Source organism: Schistocerca piceifrons, chromosome 8, assembly GCF_021461385.2.
Source record: "Schistocerca piceifrons isolate TAMUIC-IGC-003096 chromosome 8, iqSchPice1.1, whole genome shotgun sequence".
Taxonomy (NCBI): Eukaryota; Metazoa; Arthropoda; class Insecta; order Orthoptera; family Acrididae; genus Schistocerca; species Schistocerca piceifrons.
The window spans coordinates 280,802,231-280,824,311 of record NC_060145.1 but is presented as its reverse complement, the minus strand read 5'-3'; the positions used below and the strand labels follow the sequence as shown (position 1 = coordinate 280,824,311).

General features: G+C 38.7%; 1 protein-coding gene across 1 annotated transcript in view; it reads left to right on the top strand.

Annotated features, from left to right (window-relative positions):
• Positions 1-21,705, top strand: part of LOC124711628 (rabphilin-3A) — a 1,025,602-nt gene extending 1,003,897 nt beyond the window's left edge. Inside the window, exons 18-19 of the mRNA XM_047241806.1 lie at positions 972-1,147; positions 20,932-21,705. Coding sequence (XP_047097762.1) covers positions 972-1,147; positions 20,932-21,056 — 301 coding nt within the window. The 3' untranslated portion in view covers positions 21,057-21,705. The remainder of the gene's footprint in view (positions 1-971; positions 1,148-20,931) is intronic.
• Positions 21,706-22,081: the final 376 nt, after the last annotated feature.

The window sequence follows — 22,081 nt, the reverse complement described above, 5'->3', positions numbered from 1 at the left end:
ATTAGCTTTGGTACAGAATGATGTAATGGTTTTTAAAGAACAAGATTTTTGCCTTTGAAAGTTACCTTTATTAAAAAGCAACATAAATGTATGAGTATGTATACAGTATCCATACATGTATGGTAGGACAACTTTTACTGCAAATCTGTTCAAATACAACAGAAGTTTATTGAGTTGATAGATTTTAATGCTATTTCCTCCTGTTTCTCAACATTGACAATTTTTTAAGCATAGCATTAACTATCATAGTGTCTAGTTCATAGTTTCTCACATATCCACTGCACTACATAGCACCTTGAGTCAAATGTCATGTGATTGTTTAAGCAAAATTGATATTATATCAAGCACTTTGGCATATTGGGAAATCTTGAACCCATTCATATGAAAGTATTGTTTGCTAGCCCCCTTCTTTTGGAAATTTTCAAAATAAATTTGTATGAAACCTCAACAGCCAAAGATTCATCTATAAATATGTAAGATGACCCCTGCATTAATCTATTAAACACTGTAAACATGTTGACCTTGGCAGCAACAGTTTAATCTGTGAATACAAGATGACCCAATATTTTTTGAATCACAAATTTGGGAAAAAACCTTGTCTTATAATCGAGTAAATACGGTATTCCTTTTTCAGGGAGCAGAGAGGAATTGGCTTGGGGAGACTGAATGTGGGGCAGATAGGTCACTCAAAACCCATGTTATGAGGGATCTCACTCAATGTAGATCCCTCTTAGCAAGGATTCTGAGTGACCCCTTGTCCAGTGTCCCTCCAAACCAATTTCTTTTTCTTTCCTGAAGAACCTAGAATTTCTGTGATATTCTTTCACACATATATACTCAGCCATATGCATGTTGTGCCTCTGTGAAGGTAAGTACTAGCCACTATCTCTCTGTGAATTTAACTATTTTCTGGATGGAATCTTAATTTTTATGGAATTACTTGATTTATACAGTTTTTCTTATCTCTGCAGGAGGCTGAAACCTGATCCATACCATCGTAAACACAAAACTTCAATTAAATGGAAGAATTTGAATCCTGTTTTCAATGAAGAATTTGCTTTTGATACAAAGATGACAGATCTTCCAAAACAAGAACTTGAGATCACAGTATGGGACAAAGATTATGGGAAAAGTAATGATTATCTTGGTGTGTATGAAAAATACATCCATTGCTCATAACAAAAATAATAGTAAAGGACTTATACATAGTTGTAATCAAATGCACTTTCGTAGTGTTTCTCTCTCTCTCGCGCTCTCTCTCTCTCTCTCTCTCTCTCTCTCTCTCTCTCTCTCTCTCTCTCTCTCTCTCTCTTTAACACACATACACACACACACACACACACACACACACACAAGTAGTATGCTTGCATAATATCTTCCACTATTATTGAAATGAAAGATTGGTTGGAAGTTGCACAAGATAGAAGTTGTGGCTTTTTCCAACAAAACAATGAAATATATTGACCAAAAATAACAAATTTTGTATTTTTGCTGATAACTCAATTTCAAAGCATATTACAATTAATGGAAACATTCGAGTTGAACTTAGATTTTGAAGTTAGATTTTGTCCATTGTTGTGGTGGTGACTGTTGATGGTCTTGCTCAATGTATTACACTCCTACTGGATTCATCCCGCATGAAGGAACATCAGCTGAGTATTGTAATTAATGAAATTATGTATGCTTTGCTCCGGTTTCACCTTCATTCTATTATTAAATCTCGTTGACAGACAAAAATTCTTGACAAACTAGACCGAACTGAAGGCTCAAGAAAACAGAACTGTCCTGCTGGGTTCTGCCACTACCACATTATAAATTCAGTTCAACAATCCAGACCTTAAATAATATTGTTATAACATGAGTAAAATTAAACTTATACCTAAAAATTGGTCCAGGTACAGAAATACACCCTATAAAAAATGGAAATACCTGCTAAATGTGTCTTTCTACATGAAATTTTACCACACGTGTTACCTTAACAATTGATTCCAGGAAACATTAACTTACTTTTTAAGTTGCAAAATAAATTTTACTGCCAACATTTACTCTAAAACGTGGTCTAGGAATCAACACTACTTAGCAGTAGACTCAAAAATTAATAATTTGGTAAAGCAATTTCAGAAACTAACATCAAATCAGTTTTTCTCGAATTTTCTGTAAAATTAATATAAATTGAAAGTCACCAACAAACCATCTTAAGGGTAAAATAATTATAAACTTATATTCAAGAGAAATTAAGTATGGAAATGCTAACAATTATTAACAAAATATGTATTCTATAAGCAATCTGTGTGCTGGAAAATGTATCATACCTGGCATTGATAACTTCATTGTGTAACTTCCTTGTCCACCACATTACACAGTCATTCAAGGAAGGAAAAGTAGTACACAAGCCAAACTTTTGTTGAAGTAAGGACAGTACTTTAATGTAACAGGTAGGATTCAGATTGAATGACAGTGTCTATAGTACTAGGTCAGTCACTATAGTGCTACATATTACCATGAGTCAAATGTCATGTGATTGTTCAAGCAATATTGATATTATATTGAGGGCTTTGGCTTATCAGGAAATCTTGAGCCCATTTCTGCATATTGTTTGCTAGGCCCTTTCGTTTGTAATTTTTCAAAATAAATTTGTATGAAACCTCAATAGCCAAAGCTTCATCTATAAATGTAAGATGGCCCCTATATTAATCTATTAAACACTGTAAAAAAGTAGACCCAGCAGCAACAGTTTAATCTGTGAATATAAGACTATTCCATATTTTTTGAATGATGAATTTGGCAGAATAACTTGACTTATAATCAGGTAAATATAGTATTCCTGTTGTCATATGTTATAACTGTTATAACTTCAAGTTGAACAAATACATTTCAAGGAAGATGCAATACATGAAAGTCACAGATCAAGTAAACAGAGTAAGACGTGTGTACACTTTAACAATCAAATCATAACTGAGTCCGAGTCTAGCGGCCACTGGCTGGCTGACCGCTTAGGTGGTGCTGCTGCTGCATGGCTGGAAGACAGCGCCGCATGTAGAGGACGCACATAACAGTGCGGCAGCACTTTGAAAGATCGGCGAGTCACAGCACTTTTCCCCCCTTTGAAGTTGTAGCACAGGTCTTGATGGAGGTGGCCTGTAGATTGCTAACGTCCATAGGTGTTGTCTGACTGGCCGTAAAGTCTCGAGGAGGAGGCTTCCCGTACGGATGGGAGTGTCCCCGATGATAATGAGTCAAAATGACAGGAGACGTGGGGGTCGAATCTGCTGGGGCACCGTGCACCAATCTGCCCATTGCAGCAAGTCCGGTTGTTATAACAGGAGACATGGGCGATGTGTCTGCGTCCGTAGGAGAAGGAGGTGAGTAGAGTTGCTCTGACAGATGGTGGTCCTGCATGGGCACGTCTCCTGGTGGCGTCAGTTCTTGTGCTTGCACTGATATGATGGTGAGAGGACTGCGTTATGAGTAATGAGAGATTCCAGTATCCCGAGTGTCATGTAGAGCCGAAGATGATGTAGCAGCATCTGGAACAGGTGTTGCTGCCACATGAGGCCGAAGCGGTTCCGAATGACGCACTGCAACACGCGTGTCCATCTGGATTTCATATAGGCGTTGGGCATGGTGTCATAAGATGTGGCCAGGACTCCATTTTGGCCGCCTGCCATATTCCTGTACCCATACAAGTTTGTTGGCGGTGAACCGGCCAAGTGAAGCCACCCGCGGCCGTGAGGTGGAAGGCCAAAATGAAGTAGAGTGCGGGGCTGTCAGCCATGTAAGAGCTCAGCCGGGCTGTGGTCGCCCATGGGGGTGAAACAGTAAGAAGCCAGAAGTTGGAGAAGCGCATCAACAGCAGCAGAAGAACTCACGAGTTTCCTCATCTGAGTCTTAAATGTGCGGACCAGTCGTTCAGCCTCACTGTTTGGCTGTGGATGGAACGGAGGGACCGTGACACGCATGATGCTGTGACAGGCAAAAAAATCCACAAAATCGGAAGAGGCAAATTGTGGACCATTATCAGTAACAAGAGTAGAGGGAAGACCTTCCAAAGGGAAAATACGAGCTAAAGCATTGGTGGTTGCCGCGGTGGTAGGCGACGTGCAACAGACAATGAAAGGAAAGTTAGAGTAGGCATCAATAACGAGAAGCCAATAAGTACCTAAAAAGGTCCCACGAAGTCAGCATGAATATGCTCCTAGGGCTTCTCAGGCGAAGGCCACGGTGACAAAGATGACTTTGGGGTGGCGGTCTGTGACGCACAAGAGCCGCAGGCAGCGACCATGTGTGTGATTTCAGAGTCGATGTTGGGCCAGTACACATGACGGCGCGCCAGAGATTTTGTGCGAGAGACACCCCAGTGCCCTTGGTGAAGGAGGCGCAAGACTGAAGCACACAAAGAAACAGGTACGACAACACGCGCTGAAGCATTTTTGGTGGAAAGGAGGATAACATCGTCCCTAGCCATGAGGCAGTAACACAACGCGTAGTAGTTCCACAACATATCAGAAGTCTTAGCGGAAAGATGATCTGGCCAACCCCTCTGAATACAGCGTAAAACCTGGGAGAGGGTAGGGTCACAACCCGTAGCTGCCGCCAGCTGGTCCCCGGTGATGGGGAACCCGTCCGCAACCTGCTGCTCGGCAACATCCAGGTGGAAACACAAAAGTTCATCCCTATCGAATGCCAGATCAGGACCCATGGGAAGGTGAGACAGTGCATCAGCATTCGCATGTTGAGCCGTCGGCCGGAAGAGCATAAATAATGGCCAAAGCTTCTTTTTCAATTTGAGAATACTTTTGTAGCGTTTTGGAGGCATAAGCAATGGGTTGTTCAGAACCGTCAGAAAAATGGTGCGCAAGGACTGCACCAACCCCGTATTAAGGGGCATCTGTGGCAAGAACAAGATGTTGGCCAGGTCGATAAGTAGCCAGGCATGGGGCGTGTTTCAGCATAGTCTTCAATTTCTGGAAAGCCGTATCGCATGATGCGGACCAGTGAAAAGGCATGTTTTTATGCAACGGCTGAGCCACCGAAGCAGCAGACAGTAAAAACTTGTGATAGTATGCTATTTTCCTCAAGAAGGCCTGCAGTTCCTTAACAGATGTAGGGTGAGGAAGGGCATTGATCGCAGCGACAGTTTGCTGAAGTGGACGAATGCCATCCTGAGAGAGTTGAAACCCCAAGTACATGATAGATGCCTGAAAAAATTTTGATTTCTGAAGACTACACTTAAGACCGGCAGTCTGTAAGACATGAAAAAGTGTGCGGAGATTTTGAAGATGTTTGTCAGTGGTGGAGCCAGTGGCAACAATGTCGTCCTGGTAATTTATACACCCAGGGACGGTGAGCAATAATTGTTCCAAGAATCACTGAAAGAGAGCAGGGGTGCTGGCAACCCCGAATAGCAATCGCTGGTATTGATAGAGGCCGAAAGGCATGTTAAGGACCAGAAACTGCCGGGAAGCAGCGTCGAGAGGAAGTTGATGATAAGCTTCTGACAGGTCAAGTTTAGAAAAATACTGGCCTCCAGGAAGTTTAGTGAACAATTCTTCAGGTTGAGGCATAGGGTAAGTGTCAATAAGGCATTGAGCATTTACAGTGGCTTTGAAATCGCCACAGAGACGAATATCACCATTTGGCTTAGCAACGACAACAACAGGAGAGGACCACTCACTGAAAGTGACAGGAAACAAGACCCCTGGAGCAGTGAGATGATCCAGCTCTGGTTTGACCTGATCACGAAGGGCCACAGGAATGGGCTGAGCCCAAAAAAACTTAGGGCGAGCAGTGGGTTTGAGCGTGATACGAGCTTCAAAGTCGTTTGCACGGCCTAACCCAGGAGAAAAAAGGGATGAAAATGTCATCAACAAGGAATCCAATTGAGCATAAGGAATAGCATCAGAGACAATATTGACAGAGTCATCTATGGAGAAACCAAAAACGCTAAAGGCATCGAAACCAAAAAGATTCTCCGCATTACTATGGTCGACCACAAATATGGAAACGGTGTGAACGACAGATTTGTGAGATATCTCAGCATCAAATTGTCCCAAGAAAGAAATCTTCTGTTTATTGTAAGTCCATAATTGCCTAGTGACAGGTGACAGGAGTGGAGAAACCAACTGAAGATACGTCTGAGAATTTATGATAGTGGCAGCAGAACCAGTATCCACCTGCATGCGAACATCTCGACCAAGTATTTGGACAGTGAGGAATAACTTCCCTGAAAGGGAAGAAGTACAATTGACAGACAAAACAGAATCAGAATCAGTGTCATGTACATGAACATCATGTATGTGGTCGGATTTGCAAACGGATGACACATAACCCCTTTTTTTTGCATTTGTTACACACGGCCCAACGTTGTGGACAATCTTCTCGTGAATGTTTCGTAAACACCACGGACATGAAGGAAGTTTCCATGGGTTTTGCTGCAGTTTCTTAGAGGTTGGTTTACGGTTAGGCCAAGCCTACATTTGGGAGCATACTGCGGCCACGTCGGCCGGCGGGGACACGCCACACGCTTTGTCAACATTGCACAGAGGTTGTATTTCCCCCGACGTCGCCCCATGCCTCTATTTGCACTCCAGCGGCGCGAGAAATTTCAAAATACTGAGCGATGGATAGGACTTCATCTAGTGTCGGATTTGCCAACTGAAGGGCATGATGCCTAACTTCTATGTCGGGTGCCAATCGGATAATAGCATCCCATACCATGGAATCGGCGTAGGATTCTTTGTGAACTTCAGTAAGAAATTGACACCTTCTACTGAGGCCGTGAAGTTCAACAGCCCAAGCGCGATAGGATTGATTTGGTTGTTTTTTACAATGATAAAAGGCAACAAGGCAGGCTACCACATGCGTTTGCTTTTGAAAATAGAAGGACAGAAGTGAACACATTTCAGCAAAAGACAAAGATGCAAGGATCTTTCAAAGGAGCCAATTGCGACAACAACTGATACATTTGAGGTGAAATCTATGAAAGAAACAGAGACTTACATGTTTGTTCATCCGCGACATGAAATGCCAAGAAGTGCTGTCGAAGATGTGTTTCATAATCAGACCAGTCTTCTGCCGTCTCGTCGTAAGGAGGAAAAGGAGGTAGAGACAATGACGAGAGATGCCCCGCATTTGATGCCCCAACAAAATCACGAATCACATTTGTGAGAACCGTTTGCTGTTCTATGAGACCTTGCAATAGTTGCTCAGAAGTAGCCATGGAAACATGTGGGTCAACGATGGAAAAGAAAAATCCCATCCTCATCGCCCATTGTTATAACTTCAAGTTGAACAAATACATTTCAAGGAAGATGCAATACATGAAAGTCATAGATCAAGTAAACAGAGTAAGACGTGTGTACACTTTAACAGTCAAATCATAACTGAGTCCGGGTCTAGCAGCCGCTGGCTGGCTGGCTGCTTAGGTGGCGCTGCAGCTGCATGGCTGGCAGACAGCGCCACATGTAGCGACACGTGTAACTGCTCGGCGGCACTTTGAAAGATCAGCGAGTCACAACAATAACTATTTTCATCACATTATTTACTAAATTTGTCAAGTGCTTTAAAGGCCTGTCTAACTATAAAGACCTTTCTAGTTTTTTCAGGATACATTTCAAGCATCAATTGCAAACAAATTTTATTATGCTTCACCAGCTTCAACAAATGAATTTGTCATCTTCAGAAGCCTACAAAATAAGGGATATTACAAATCTTTAGACTTTGGTTATACATTTATAAGAATTATAAAAAGTATATTACAGAAACGTAGTGAGGTGACACTGATGATAGCCCCATGGTCCATCTGGGTGGTAAGTTGTTCAGCAGTTGCCCATCTATTCAGCCATAGTTCACCCCTGTCATCTACAGACCATAGTGCCGCATAGTTGCATTGATGCTGGTTTTGGATCATGCTATTTTGCCATGCATGGTGTACGTTAACCACCACAGCATAACACTTTGAAAACTTACCCGTTTCCAAAATACTTCCGCCCCTGTCTTCTGAAGATGACAAATTAATTTGCTGAAACTGGTAAAGCATAATAAAATTTACATTACAACTGATGCCTAAAATTCATCCTGCAAAAATAATACTACGGTTGTTGAAAATGACTGCCATGAATAAAATAATAAATCTATTTAGTTGCTTGAAACACATTACTAATACGTGGTCCAGTCACATTAATGGGTTACAGTACGAGCAGTGGGGAGTACATGAAGTGTGTTAGGGAGGATGCGGAAAACAGTGCAGTTGTTGTAATGCGGAAAACAGTGCAATTGTTATTGTAATGCGGAAACAGAGCAATTTATTTGGTTTCCAAAAAGGTCATGGACAGTGGATTTAGTACCAGGAGTGCAAGCATTTCTGAAATGGATGAGTTTTCAAAGTGTTAAACTACACCGTGCAGAGCAAACTGGCACTATCCAAAACCAGTGCCGAGGTAACTGTGATGTATCACCAGCCATAGATGACAGGTGGGAACTATGGCTGCGGGATGTGTACGAGTGAATAGATGTGCAACTGTTGAGTAGCTGACTGCCCAGATGAACCAAGGGGCTACCAACAGTTCTCAGTGACTGTTCAACAAACATGGCTGCAAACGGGCTTCTGCAGCAGGCACCTGGTTTATGCAGCCATGCCAACTGTTATTCATCAGTGACGAAGGCTGGAATTTACATGCCAGTACTACAGCTGAGCATCCACTGAGTGGAGACAGGTAACCTTTCCAACTATCCAAATGAACCATATTTTATGCTCCATAGATCAGAGGAGGGAGTGTTACGGTGTTTGGGTAATGTTTCTGTGGTGTTCCCTGGGTGATCTTGTCATTCTGGAAGGCATAATATATCAACACTAGTATGCATCTATCCTTGTGGATCATGTCCACCCCTACATGCAGTTTCAAACAATGGAAAATCCAGGATGGTATGTAACAATATAATGAAAAGGATAGTTGCTACTCACCATATAGCAGAGACGCACAGTCGCAGAAAGTCACAACAAAAAGACTGTCTTTCTTTTGGCCAGCAAGGCCTTTGTCAAAAATAGACAAGATACATGCTGACACAAATGCAACTACCACACACATGGCCATGTTGCCAGAGGCTGTGGTCATGTGTGTGTTAAGATGCAGTTGCTAGATTGTGTATGTTATCTATTTTTGATAAAGGCCTTGTTAGCCAAAAGCCTACATGCAGTTTGTTTTTCCTCAGAATGATAACATCATCCAGCTCACAGTGTACATGTGTGGTTTGAAGAGCACCACGCTGCAGATACCATATTCCCTTGACCACCAAATTTTCCAGATTTACAACCAATTGAGATACCACCTTCATCGGGCTGTTTGTTCCCCGGATCCTCAACCAAGACACCTGATCCAGCTGGGCATGATGCTGGAGTCAGCAAGGCTCCACATTCCTGTCGGCATCTTCTAGAACTTATTGACTCTCTTCCTGCACATCTTGCAGCTGTCCACACTACAAAAGAGTGGTTATTCAAGCTTTTGACAGGTGCACGTTAATGTGACTGGACAATGTAAATCCAACTGAAAAAGTTAGCTAACTCTGGGGAAGCTAACTGAAGAACTATGCTTACAATGCAACTGATAAATTACAGAATAAAAGCAATTCAAGAGAAATGAGAAGTGCAATAAAGTTTAAAAATTGATCAGTGTGAGCAAGACATATAAGCACAAAAAAGAAAAAGAATAATTACAATGGAAGTAGAAATCAGATAGCCCATAAAAAAAGAGAGAAGTGTATGTGAAAGGGAGGAGGAAATCAGAGAGTAATAAAAGTTGTATACTCATACGATCAGATTTAACCCACAAAAATGAACTTTTGTAACTAGGCATGTGTAGTATCTAAGCGATATTAACAATGAACAAAAAAATGAAATAGTAGAACTTTAGATATTAATACTCAAGTAAAATATTACAAATAACCAATTACACACTCAAAGTACCTGTTCCCAGCAGAAGTTTTAGTATTTATGTATTGATTTCATGAGTGCAGCACATGAATTACATGTCTACTGACAGTGCCATTTGTTGGTACTGCACACTACAACATGTCAATGTTGTAGACAAATCAGTCTAGAATTCATACCAATGGTCAGCTGTGGTGTTCTTGTTAAGATGCAGCACTCTGGTACAAAATATTTAAAAGTAGGTAAATGATTAGATTCACATCACCTATCTGGATTTGCCTTATTTTAGGGTATGTGTGGAACCCTGTGAACATGTCTGTTATCAATGTGAAAGACAGAGTGTCCACAGAAAACTCGTCATGAATATTTAGAAGTGGCAACATCCGGTCACAAGAATTTTGAAATAAATTTCACGTTTCATCCAGAATGAGATAGTCACTCTGCAGTAGAGTGTGCACTGATATGAAACTTCCTGGCAGATTAAAGCTGCGTGCCAGACCGAGACTCAAACTCGGGACCTTTCTCTTTCGTGGAGCAAGTGCTGTGCCATCTGAGCTACCCAAGCATGACTCACAACCCATCCTCACAGCTTTTCTTCTGCCAGTACCTCATCTCCTACCTTCCAAACTTCACAGAAACTATCCTGCGACCCTTGCGGAACTAGCACTCCTGGAAGAAAGCATGGTTCAGTTTTACACCATCTACAGAACTAAGCAACCAATGTGCTTTCTCAGGGTGTGACTAATAATTTGTCCAGTCAGTTTAGTTCCAGAAAAAATGCAACTCCATAGAGATAACAGGTGATTCACAAAGTATATGATTATGTGACATTTATTGCATTTCTTTGTATGCTACATGTTACTGTAATAATCACTATGTATTTACTTAACTACACTACGTAAAAGAAGGGAATGACAACCACTCACTTATACCAGATCAAAGCATGGAGCTCAGTAACACATAACAGAAAACAGCATTCACACTAGCTTTTGAGCACTGCTATTTATGCAGCAATAGTACACACATTCACACAGTGTGTCGGTGTGGTTATTCCTTTGTGTGTGTGTGTGTGTGTGTGTGTGTGTGTGTGTGTGTGTGTGTGTGTGTGTGAACACATGTACTATTTCTTGCAAAAGAGCTGTGCTCAGAAGCTAATGCTGTTTTCTGTTACGTGTTACTGCACTCCATGCATCAGTCTGCCATAGGTGAGCAGTTGCCTTTCTCTTATTTTACGTATGAGGTGTGATCAAAAAGTCATGGAAGTTTTTGTTTTTCTTAAAAAATATTTATTTATTCATCAACATCAACTTGTTCCCCATCAAATATCATATACTTGTGTTAGTGCTTTTACAAATCTTGGAAGTACTTCTGGACCTTACTTTTCGTTATGGTGTTCAGCTCCTTCAGCGATTCTGTTTTTATATCATCAGTGGTGGCAAAACAGCATCTTTCATGGTTCTCTTCAGTCATGGGAATAGAATGAAGACACAGGGGGCCACATCCAGACAATACAGTGGCTGAAACAACATAATGGTTTCATTTTTTGCCAAAAAATCACAAACAAGCATTGAGGTGTGAGCGGGAGCTTTATTGTGATGCAATTTCCATGAGTGGTTTTGTCACAATTCTGGTCATTTTCTTTGAATTGCTTCACACAAATGGCACAACTTCCAGGTAGTATTCCTTATTGACCATAAGGCAGGAACTCATAATGCACTATCCCATTTTAATTGAAGAAAAGAGTGAGAAGAACTTTCACACAAGATCGAAATTGTAAAACTTTTTTCAGTCTTGGCTCTTCAGGCAGTTTCTGTGAGAATGATTGGACCTTTGTTTCAATGTCATACCCATACACCCATGTTTCATCACCTGTTATAAACTTCTTTAGACTTCACTTGACAATTCATGAGCAGTGTCTGCGTGGTGTTATTTTTGGAAAAAATTCAACAATCTTGGAAGAAACTTTGCTGCTACATGTTTCATCCCCAAAACATCTGAAAAAACTGCTTGACATGAGCCAGAGGATATGCTGACATCATCAACCTCTCTTATTGCGAATCAGCAGTTTTACAGAAACATTTTCTTTACTTTGTAATCTTACCCTCCCACACATCACCATTAAATTCCTCTTAGTCTGTTCATTATTTTCAAAAGTTTTGATAGGTGTAAAATACACACAAGAAAAACTTTTTATTTACCTTGATTATCTCATTGTTGTTGGCTCCAGGTCTTGTGTCTAGGGTACATTCTTGAGGCTGTAATTTTTGTAACATTGTGGTTTCTTGTCAAATTGAATAAATGATGAAGATTTGCCTGTTGCTATGAATATCTTTTTATTTTATCCCATTTGTCTAAATCACACTGATTTCACAATCTCCATTTCAGAACACTAATTCACATTGTTGTTGACGAGATTAAAAATTTGTCTACTTCCATCAGAGGCATGCCTAGTACTCCTTACATTCTGCAGTACTCGCAATATTCCAAAGAGTTCACAAAGCGAAAGAGTTTACAAACTTTCTTGACAAAAAGAAAGAATCGCCACCAAGATATATTATTATTCTATAAATAAATCCAGAAATAAATTTAATAATTAGTGTTAGATTGTGCAATGTATAATATGAATTTTAAATATGCCAGAAGTTTCATACTTTCAATTTTTTTTTTTTTTTTTTTTTTTTTTTTAAGAATAATTTTAAACATTAGTACATACTGACTGTAACAAATTAATTTCTTTTTATGCATTTTGGCCTGAAATATAATACATTGCATACCATTTGACATAATAATTTTTGTTGGATGCCATTACATAGGTTAGTGTTACTAGCCTTTTTTTTTTTTTTAAAAAAAAAAAAAAAAAAGGGCCACTTACGTTAGTAAACCTGAATGTGAGCTCCTTTGGTAGCTTGGAGAATGATGAGGCATTATTCCAGTTACCTCCAGGTGTTCCGTAACATGTGTTCTGTCACGGTACCCACAGCAGCTTGTATCCTAGCCTTCGGTTCATCGACATCAGCAACTGGTGTAATGAAGACTCTGACCTTGATACAGCCCCAGAAAAAAAAGTCAAAGGGCATAATGTCTGGAGAGTGGGGTGGCCAGGGTCCAGGGTGTTGGACCATTCCTTCCAATCCACCAATCCAGAAATGTTTCATCCAGGAAATCATGCACTATCGAAGCCCAGTGGGATGGGGGGAAGAGTTCCATCTTGCTGGAAAATTATCCATGGTTGATATTCTTCTAACTATGGGGCAATGAACTGTTGCAAAACACCTAAGTAGTTAGTGGTAATAGATTTTTCTGAGAAGAAAAACGGTCCAAAAACTTTGTTATGCACGAAGCCGCACCAAACATTCCCTTTTTCACTGTCCTGCTGTAACTGTACAGTAGCATCATGTGGAGACTCTGAACACCATATATGGACATTACGCCTATTTACCATTCCACTGACATGAAAGGTGGAGTCATCGGTAAAGCATATGCGATTTAAGTAATTGTTGGCACCATCAATCCTGTTGAGAATCTCAGTTGCAAATTCAGCACACGTCAGCAAATCATTCAGTTGCAAGGCCTGCATGATTTGCACTTTGTAAGCATGCAACCTAAGCCTTTTATGAAGAATCTTCACCACACCACTTGCTTGTGGTATTTGAAGTTCACATGATCCTTGACAAGTTGATTTAGACAGACTCTGTTGAAACAATTGCCAAACACGATCAACAGTTGCATCACTCACATGAGGCCTGCCACTTCGAGGATGGTCGTCAATGTTTGCATACCATCACTTTATTGATTTAATGTCAGGAGGGCTGTGTCCATAAGAAGCCCAAAATTTACTGTGAACACTGATGGGCGATTTCATTTCTTGAAACAAAAGCACACATTGCGCTTTCTCCTGCTTCGACACCATTTCGCCAGCAACTAACATGACCCAACAGACTATGTTGATGTTGTGGAACACTAGCGCCATCTATTGGTCACAACAACTAGTACCACTAACCTATGTAACAGCATCAAATGTAACTTATTATGTCAAATGGTTATTCTGTTATAAATTTTTATAATCATGGCAAGACTTTGTGCTCACCCTGTATATGTGACAGGAGGGTGACCCATTACAATATCTCCCTCACAAAATTTGGAAACAGAATGTTACAATATTTTGTGTCAGACTATAAGGTTTGCCAAACAGTGTATAAAATGCTGCCCAGGATAGCAGATAGATGTATAGACGTATGTGATATGTAACATATTACAGAAAACATAAGAAAAATATCTACTATACAAATCATAATCTATACATATATCAGGATTTGGCACTCAGATTTTCACATCTGTGGAACATACTGTCACAAGACAAATAATAAAAAATCAAAACTATAACATTACACCACTAAACTACAGAAATAATTACAAGGACAATTTGAATTACTAGAATTTATAAATTTTAAGTTAAGACCTATACAATCAGTCCTTCAAAATCTTCAAAAGAGAAGAGAAAAATTTCAGAGCCTAAGTGTACAATGAGTGAGCTGACTCAAATACTGACAACAATGGGTACAGACCAGAAGAATATACTCAGTCATGAACAGGAATCAATGAGCCACATACACCAGAGCATTCAAGGATATGTTGACTCATGAAGCAAGAAAACAATGGAAAAATATTAGGGCCTAAGTCTACAAAGTGGGGATTGACCCATGAATCCAAACCACACTGGGTACAAACCAGCAAAAAAAATTCAATCATAGCAAAGAGTAAATATAAGAAGCATCCAGCCTCAATCGAAGGTTGTACACTCTCCTTGAGTACACACACATAGTCGTGAAGACCAGGGTCTCTCCACAAATCAAGGTCCAGTCAGATACAATATTGCAACACTCAGGATAAATACAAGTAAACAGAGTCACAGTTAGCTTTGAATGAAGACACAATCTAGCAATTTGAGGACCAAAAACAGTATATGAAAGCAGACATGTATACATCTTGTTATATTGTTTACACTAGTAGGTGTCTTCCATACTATTTACTAGTTGTCCATACAACTAACCTACATACATAAAGACCTAGAAGATTTATTTACAAATGATAAAAAAAAGACATACTGATTTAAAGTTACATAATGAGTGGAAAGTCAATCCCCCTACATGAATTTATGCTGAATAACACTGTCTTTAGCAGTCTTTGCTAAGATATCAGTCACAACACAGATCCAGTCGACAGATGCTCGAGTAAGTTAGCCAGCACCCATGATCTCATGCAAGTTGACTTGTCCAGTAGGGTATAGCCACACAGCAGTGTGGGAAGTAGATCCACCCACATCTCTCAGTTTCCTCCTTAGAGTTCTCATCACACGCTCCAATGGATAGGTAACTTCCTATCTAGTATTCACATCAGATCCTGAAACATTGTTTTTTGAACTAAATATGCTGTTCAATACCTCATTCACATCACACAAGACATGTTCTCCTTAATAACTTTTTAAAGTCAGTTACATGGTATTCATGTCAGGTGCAATTAAAAAGTGTTCACATTTGAAACATTAATATTCAAAGAGTTAAATGCAATGAAAAGAATGGACTAATAAGGTAATACACACAGATATGCTCAGATATTATTCCTAATCTTTGCAGTACAAATTATGAATATTGTCTCATTTCAAACTTGCAAAGAGATTTACTCATTTAGCCTCATGGAAACATTCCACGTGGGAAAAATATATCTAAAAACAAAGATGATGTGACTTACCAAACAAAATGCTGGCAGGTCGATAGACACACAAACAAACACAAACATACACACAAAATTCAAGCTTTCGCAACCAATGATTGCTTCATCAGGAAAGAGGGAAGGAGAGGAAAAGACGAAAGGATGTGAGTTTTAAGGGAGAGGGTAAGGAGTCATTCCAATCCCGGGAGGGGAAAGACTTACATTAGGGGGAAAAAAGGACAGGTATACACTCGCACACACACCCATATCCATCCGCACATACACAGACACAAGCAGACATTTGTAAAGGCAAAGAGTTTGGGCAGAGATGTCAGTCGAGGCGGAAGTACAGAGGCAAAGATGTTGTTGAAAGACAGGTGAGGTATGAGCGGCAGCAACTTGAAATTAGCAGAGGTTGAGGCCTGGCGGATAACGAGAAGAGAGGATATACTGAAGGGCAAGTTCCCATCTCCGGAGTTCTCACAGGTTGGTGTTAGTGGGAAGTATTCAGATAACCCGGACGGTGTAACACTGTGCCAAGATGTGCTGGCCGTGCACCAAGGCATGTTTAGCCACAGGGTGATCCTCATTACCAACAAACACTGTCTGCCTGTGTCCATTCATGCGAATGGACAGTTTGTTGCTGGTCATTCCCACATAGAAAGCTTCACAGTGTAGGCAGGTCAGTTGGTAAATCACATTGGTGCTTTCACACGTGGCTCTGCCTTTGATCGTGTACACCTTCCTGGTTACAGGACTGGAGTAGGTGGTGGTGGGAGGGTGCATGGGACAGGTTTTACACTGGGGGTGGTTACAAGGGTAGGAGCCAGAGGGTAGGGAAGGTGGTTTGGGTATTTCATATATATATATATAAGGAAACATTCCACGTGGGAAAAATATATCTAAAAACAAAGATGATGTGACTTACCAAACGAAAGTGCTGGCAGGTCGATAGACACACAAACAAACACAAACATACACACAAAATTCAAGCTTTCGGAACCAATGGTTGCTTCATCAGGAAAGAGGGAAGGAGAGGAAAAGACGAAAGGATGTGGGTTTTAAGGGAGGGGGTAAGAAGTCATTCCAATCCCAGGAGCGGAAAGACTTACCTTAGGGGGGAAAAAGGACAGGTATACACTCGCACACACACACATATCCATCCACACATACACAGACACAAGCAGACAGCACAACTCTATTGTTTTATCTCAGTCAACAGACAAGACAGAACTTCAAAATTCATATCATCTTACATACTAAATTCCAGACAAACAAAACACAGTTCTATAGTCTTATCAATCTACAAATAGATTTAAACTCAGTCAATGGATAAAATAAAACTCTAGAAATCACCTCATCTTACATACTTAATTCCAGACAAACAGAACACAGTTAAATAGCCTTATGAATCTACAGCATTGCTAAATGTTGACAGTGCTTGAAATTTTACATACTTGCTTTGCCTACCAGTAGCTCCTCTTATCTGTACACGTGTAGCAGGCAGTTCCTCAAAATTCTTACAATATTTAATCTTGTCTCTAAATTGTTAAGATATACCACAAATCGGGCTATCAGTATCAAACAGTTCCCTTCCCACTGATCAATCTTAATCTTAATGTAAGGACATCCAAAATCTGAATAATCGTCTCTGCTATTAGACAATTCAAGAAAAAGATCACTTTCAATTTCATCAACTGCTTTTGCAGGATCTTACCAACTTGATTGGTATCATAGCATTGCTTTGGTTGCACATGTTGTCAGGTAAAGACTGAACACACTGAATGTGTTCCATAGCACAAATAACATCACTATTTCAGAAGGAACACAAAAATATTATAATTTTAAAATTACATTTCCTACTTAGATCTTCTTTCACTTCATTCCACCAATTTGGATACGAATTTTGACTAATCACAGTTAACTTATTCCATAATGCATGTTTATCTATGTTATCATCAATTTGGTCCCAAACAAATTTCAAAAAGTTTTCACCTTCATTCTCTAGGCTTACAGATAACTCAGCTTTACTGTTTGGATCATTACTCTGCATGACATTAATGAAAAACTACATTGACTGGACTGGTATCCCATGACTTTTACTTACATCATCACAAACATCACTTACCTTACCTGTATTCACAAATAACTCTGAAACTTCATTATTCTTAAACTCCACAAATGAATGATAATCATAATCATCATCTTCATCACCATCACCATCACCCATCACCCATCATCATCATCATCATCATCATCATATTCTTCCAAAATTACTTCATCAACTACATCATTAACAACACAAGTCTCATCACCACCAATGTCACACACCTCACCTACATTTATTTGCAATAAGTAACCAGTCTCAGACTTGGCAACCTCAGTCATTTCACAGCTCTCATTCATATACACATCAAAAATACCACCTAATTCAGATCAAATATAGTCATCACCTGTTTTACATATATAAATAACACTGTTTTCTGATCAAGAGAAGAAATCATTAGTACACACTACATCAAAATTCTCAATAATCTCACATTCTGGTTTGTGATTAGTATCTACATCATTATAATCAAACATAGTATTCCAAAACTTTTGATCAAAACATAAATGAGAAATCTGATGTTCCTTCTATTCAACTTCAGATACCTGTGCCACGTTATTAATACTGTGGACCTTCACTGAGGTGGACCACCATTTCCCGAATAGTTGCATCTACGATTGTTTCTCCTATTAAATTTCCATTGGTTATCATCATTGCTCCCATTCTACTAATGTTCATAACTTCTGTCTCTATTACCATTTTGACCCTCATAGAAGTTACCAGTATCTCTATTTCTGTAGTTATTATCATTGGAACCTCTCTGGTAAACTCCTATTTAGTGCTTCAATAAATGTCATTTCATCAAATGGCCTGTTAAGATGTGTTAATTTCTTAAGTTGATTCTTACAGAATTCTTTTGGTGTACCATCCCTATTCATATAATTTGGAGCATTCATAAATTCACTTTTAATTATCCCTTGTTCAGCTTCTGACCAAAATTTATTTATAAACTTTTTTCAAAACTTTGGTATGTCTCCCACTGGCTTAAATTTAGATTTACTGATGACAGAGCTTCACCTTCAAGACATCTTTTAACAAATTTAATCTTTTGGTCATCACTCATGCCCAACACAAAACTATCTCTACAGTGGTATAGAAAATTCACTGGATGTAAATTGTCTGATGGAAAACTTTTGATTGGAGTACCATTATTTGAACACAGATTGTTGTGGATACAATTTTCTTGAACTACTGAAATTTTTTGATCTAAAACATCTACATTAGCTAGCATACTGTTTTCAACATTTAAAATTTTTTGATCTAAACTATGAAAGTTCTGTTCCATTTTCTCCTCTACAACCTTCTGCTGAACTCTGACATCATTAACATTCTTCTCCTGTTGTGAAGATTGTGCAGCTAACTCATTTTCCAAAACAATAAATTTATTTTCTAAGACATTAATTTTTCATTCACAATTTTGAATCCATCCGACAACCCATTAGTAATAAGTTGGTCTATTTGGTATTGTATCCTGTCTATTTTACTATTGTTTTCAGACTGTTCTGTTTTAATTTCCTCTAATTTTGCTAAAATCAACTGCAAAATATCAGTTTTAACTGTTTCTTAGCTGACTACACTTTCACTTGGTTCAAATGTGTCTTGGATGGGTCCTACAGCTTTCACATCTACATCACTATCCTCATCCCTATTCATTTTCCTATTAATCACATGAGACCACAAAAAAAATAATTTCACAAATAGTTTGTACTTATCTTTCTTCTAATGTCGTTCATTATAGTTATAAAGTTCTCTTTCAACTCATCCAGTCCGTCATTGTTGATATTATCTTGTCACTGTTGATACGACTTCGCTGGGCAGTCCTCGGGTCTTCTTTCATCAAGTGACTGGAGTTTCCGAATGTATATAAAAACTGTAAATGATACTAATTACTGTCCTTTCTTCTGCTGCAACATACAAAACTTCATCATCAGTCAACTGATCCTGGCTGAGCCCCCACTTGTAATCCTATCCTCCCACACATCACCATTAAATTCCTCTTTGTCTGTTCATTATTTCCAAAAGCTTCGAGAGGCATAATATATACAAAAGAAAAACTTTTATTTATCTTCATTATCTCATTGTTGTTGGCTCCAAGTCTTGTGTCTAGGATACAGTCTTGAAGCTGTAATTTTTACAATGTTGTGGGAGTCTTGTCAAACTGAATAACTGATGAAGATTTGCCTGTTGCTATGAATATCTTTTTATTTTATCCCATTTGTCTAAATCACACTGACTTCACAATCTCCATTTCAGAGCACTAATTCACATTGTTGTTGACAAGATTGGAAATTTGTCTACTTCCATCAGAGGCATGCCCACTACTCCTTATATTTTACGGCACTCACAATATTCCAATATTCTTGACAAAAAAAAGAATCATCACCAAGATATATTATTATGTTATAAATAAATCCAGAAATAAATTTAATAATTAGCTTTAGATTGTGCAATTAATAATATGAATTTTAAAGATGTCGGAAATTTTATAATTTCAAATATTTTTTTAAAAAAGAATAATTTTAAACATTAGTAGATATTGATTGTAACAAACTAATTTCTTTTTAGTCATTTTAGCCTGAAATATAATACATCATGTACAGAATTAGACTAAGTTCATTCAGTTAGACAGCTGATATAATGTTCACCTACAACTTTTTCCACATTTTTATCAGTAATTGATGTGCTAGGGGATCCTGCACAATCATCACCTTCAATGTCCTCTTGACCCTCTTTGAAATACATATTCCATCCATAAATTCTTGTCTCACTCAAATTAGGTTTGCTCAAAAGCCCCAGTCAACATCTTGGATACAGTGCTGCACTTTATTCCATTTTTTTCAAGCAAAATTTAATGTAGATTCTTTTATCCATCTTTTTCAAAAGTAAAAATTTGCTGAGCACTCGAAAACATATATAACCTTTTTGACTGTGAATGATAAACCAAATATTCAAAAAAGCTCAAAATGCAAACGTACATCAAGAACATGTATACAAATACAAACAAGATAAAATGTTGAAAATTGGACTATAAAGCCCATAAATTACACAAACTATCATTACATTTTGATCACTCTTCATATTGCTCCATCCAGGGATTTTGATTATTGTTACACTTATCTACATTGTTAGCATAAATTTTATTTCCCTATTTTGTAATCATTACGTATCTATTACTGTTGCTAATCCACAGGTGGTCTGGAACTCAGCTGCCGCTCAAAGGGAGAACGACTGAAACACTGGGTTGATATGATCAAATTCCCAGACCACAAACACGAAGGTTGGCATAATCTGGGAGAAGAGTTGCTAGGAGACTGAATTTCTCAATAGCAGTACAACATTTTACTGAAATTCTAGCTGAAAGTATTTTCCCTCTCATCATTCTTACGAAGAAATTACCACAGTAGAAGACTGAGAATATATCTGAGGTCATCAATATATTGTATGCCTTATTGTCGTGGAATAAAATACAGTAGATGTTAGATTTCACAGCACTGATCTTTCAGGGAATGCAAAGTGCCTAGGCTGTATGAAGTGACTATATTCATAGGAGAAAAGTAAACAACTGAATTCAAAAGTGTATGTAATTACTAAGACTTTGACATTATATCTGAATATTTTTGTTACTTCCTCTTAACTACTGAAATTAATATTCAACTAAGCAAGCAATAGCTGTCAATAGATACACAGATTATTGGTATAGGTGTCACTCTGTAGCTGTAGCCAATCACACTGCCAAATGATAGTGCAATTACCCATATTAATAGTGCAAACAAAGCATCAATCTTAATTTGCTTACTGATTAGCAGTGGTAGGTGAACACTATCTGCAACATGTTTCTTTGCAGGTATTCTGTTATGAATGATTAATTTATTTGTAATTTTAGTATGACACTTTTTACTGGAAAATTCTGTAAGCTATCTCTCTTAAGATATTTGTTGCTTATTTAAAGATACAAACAGCACTCAGTATGCAACAATGTCCAGTACAATGATAATGTAAAAAAAAAAAAAAAAAAAAAAAAAAAAAAAAAAAAAAAAAACTGCAAAAGTCATGATCAAAGAAACAGAAATGGAGGTGAAAACTGATTTTTTTTAAAAACTAGTCATACAGAATGACTGTACATATTTTCTCTCTCCCTCACCCTCCCCTCTCCCCCTTGCCAACCTCTCTCCATGCACCCATCTCTGTCTGTCAGCCTTGTCTCTGCAGTAAAACATTACTGCCTTTCAGTACAAGCTTCTGCTACATTCTTCAGTGTTCCAGCAGTGTGTAAGTGTAAAAATGGCATTATCTTAAGCAATAATAGAAACAAAGAGTCCCTCCATAACATTGATTCTCAT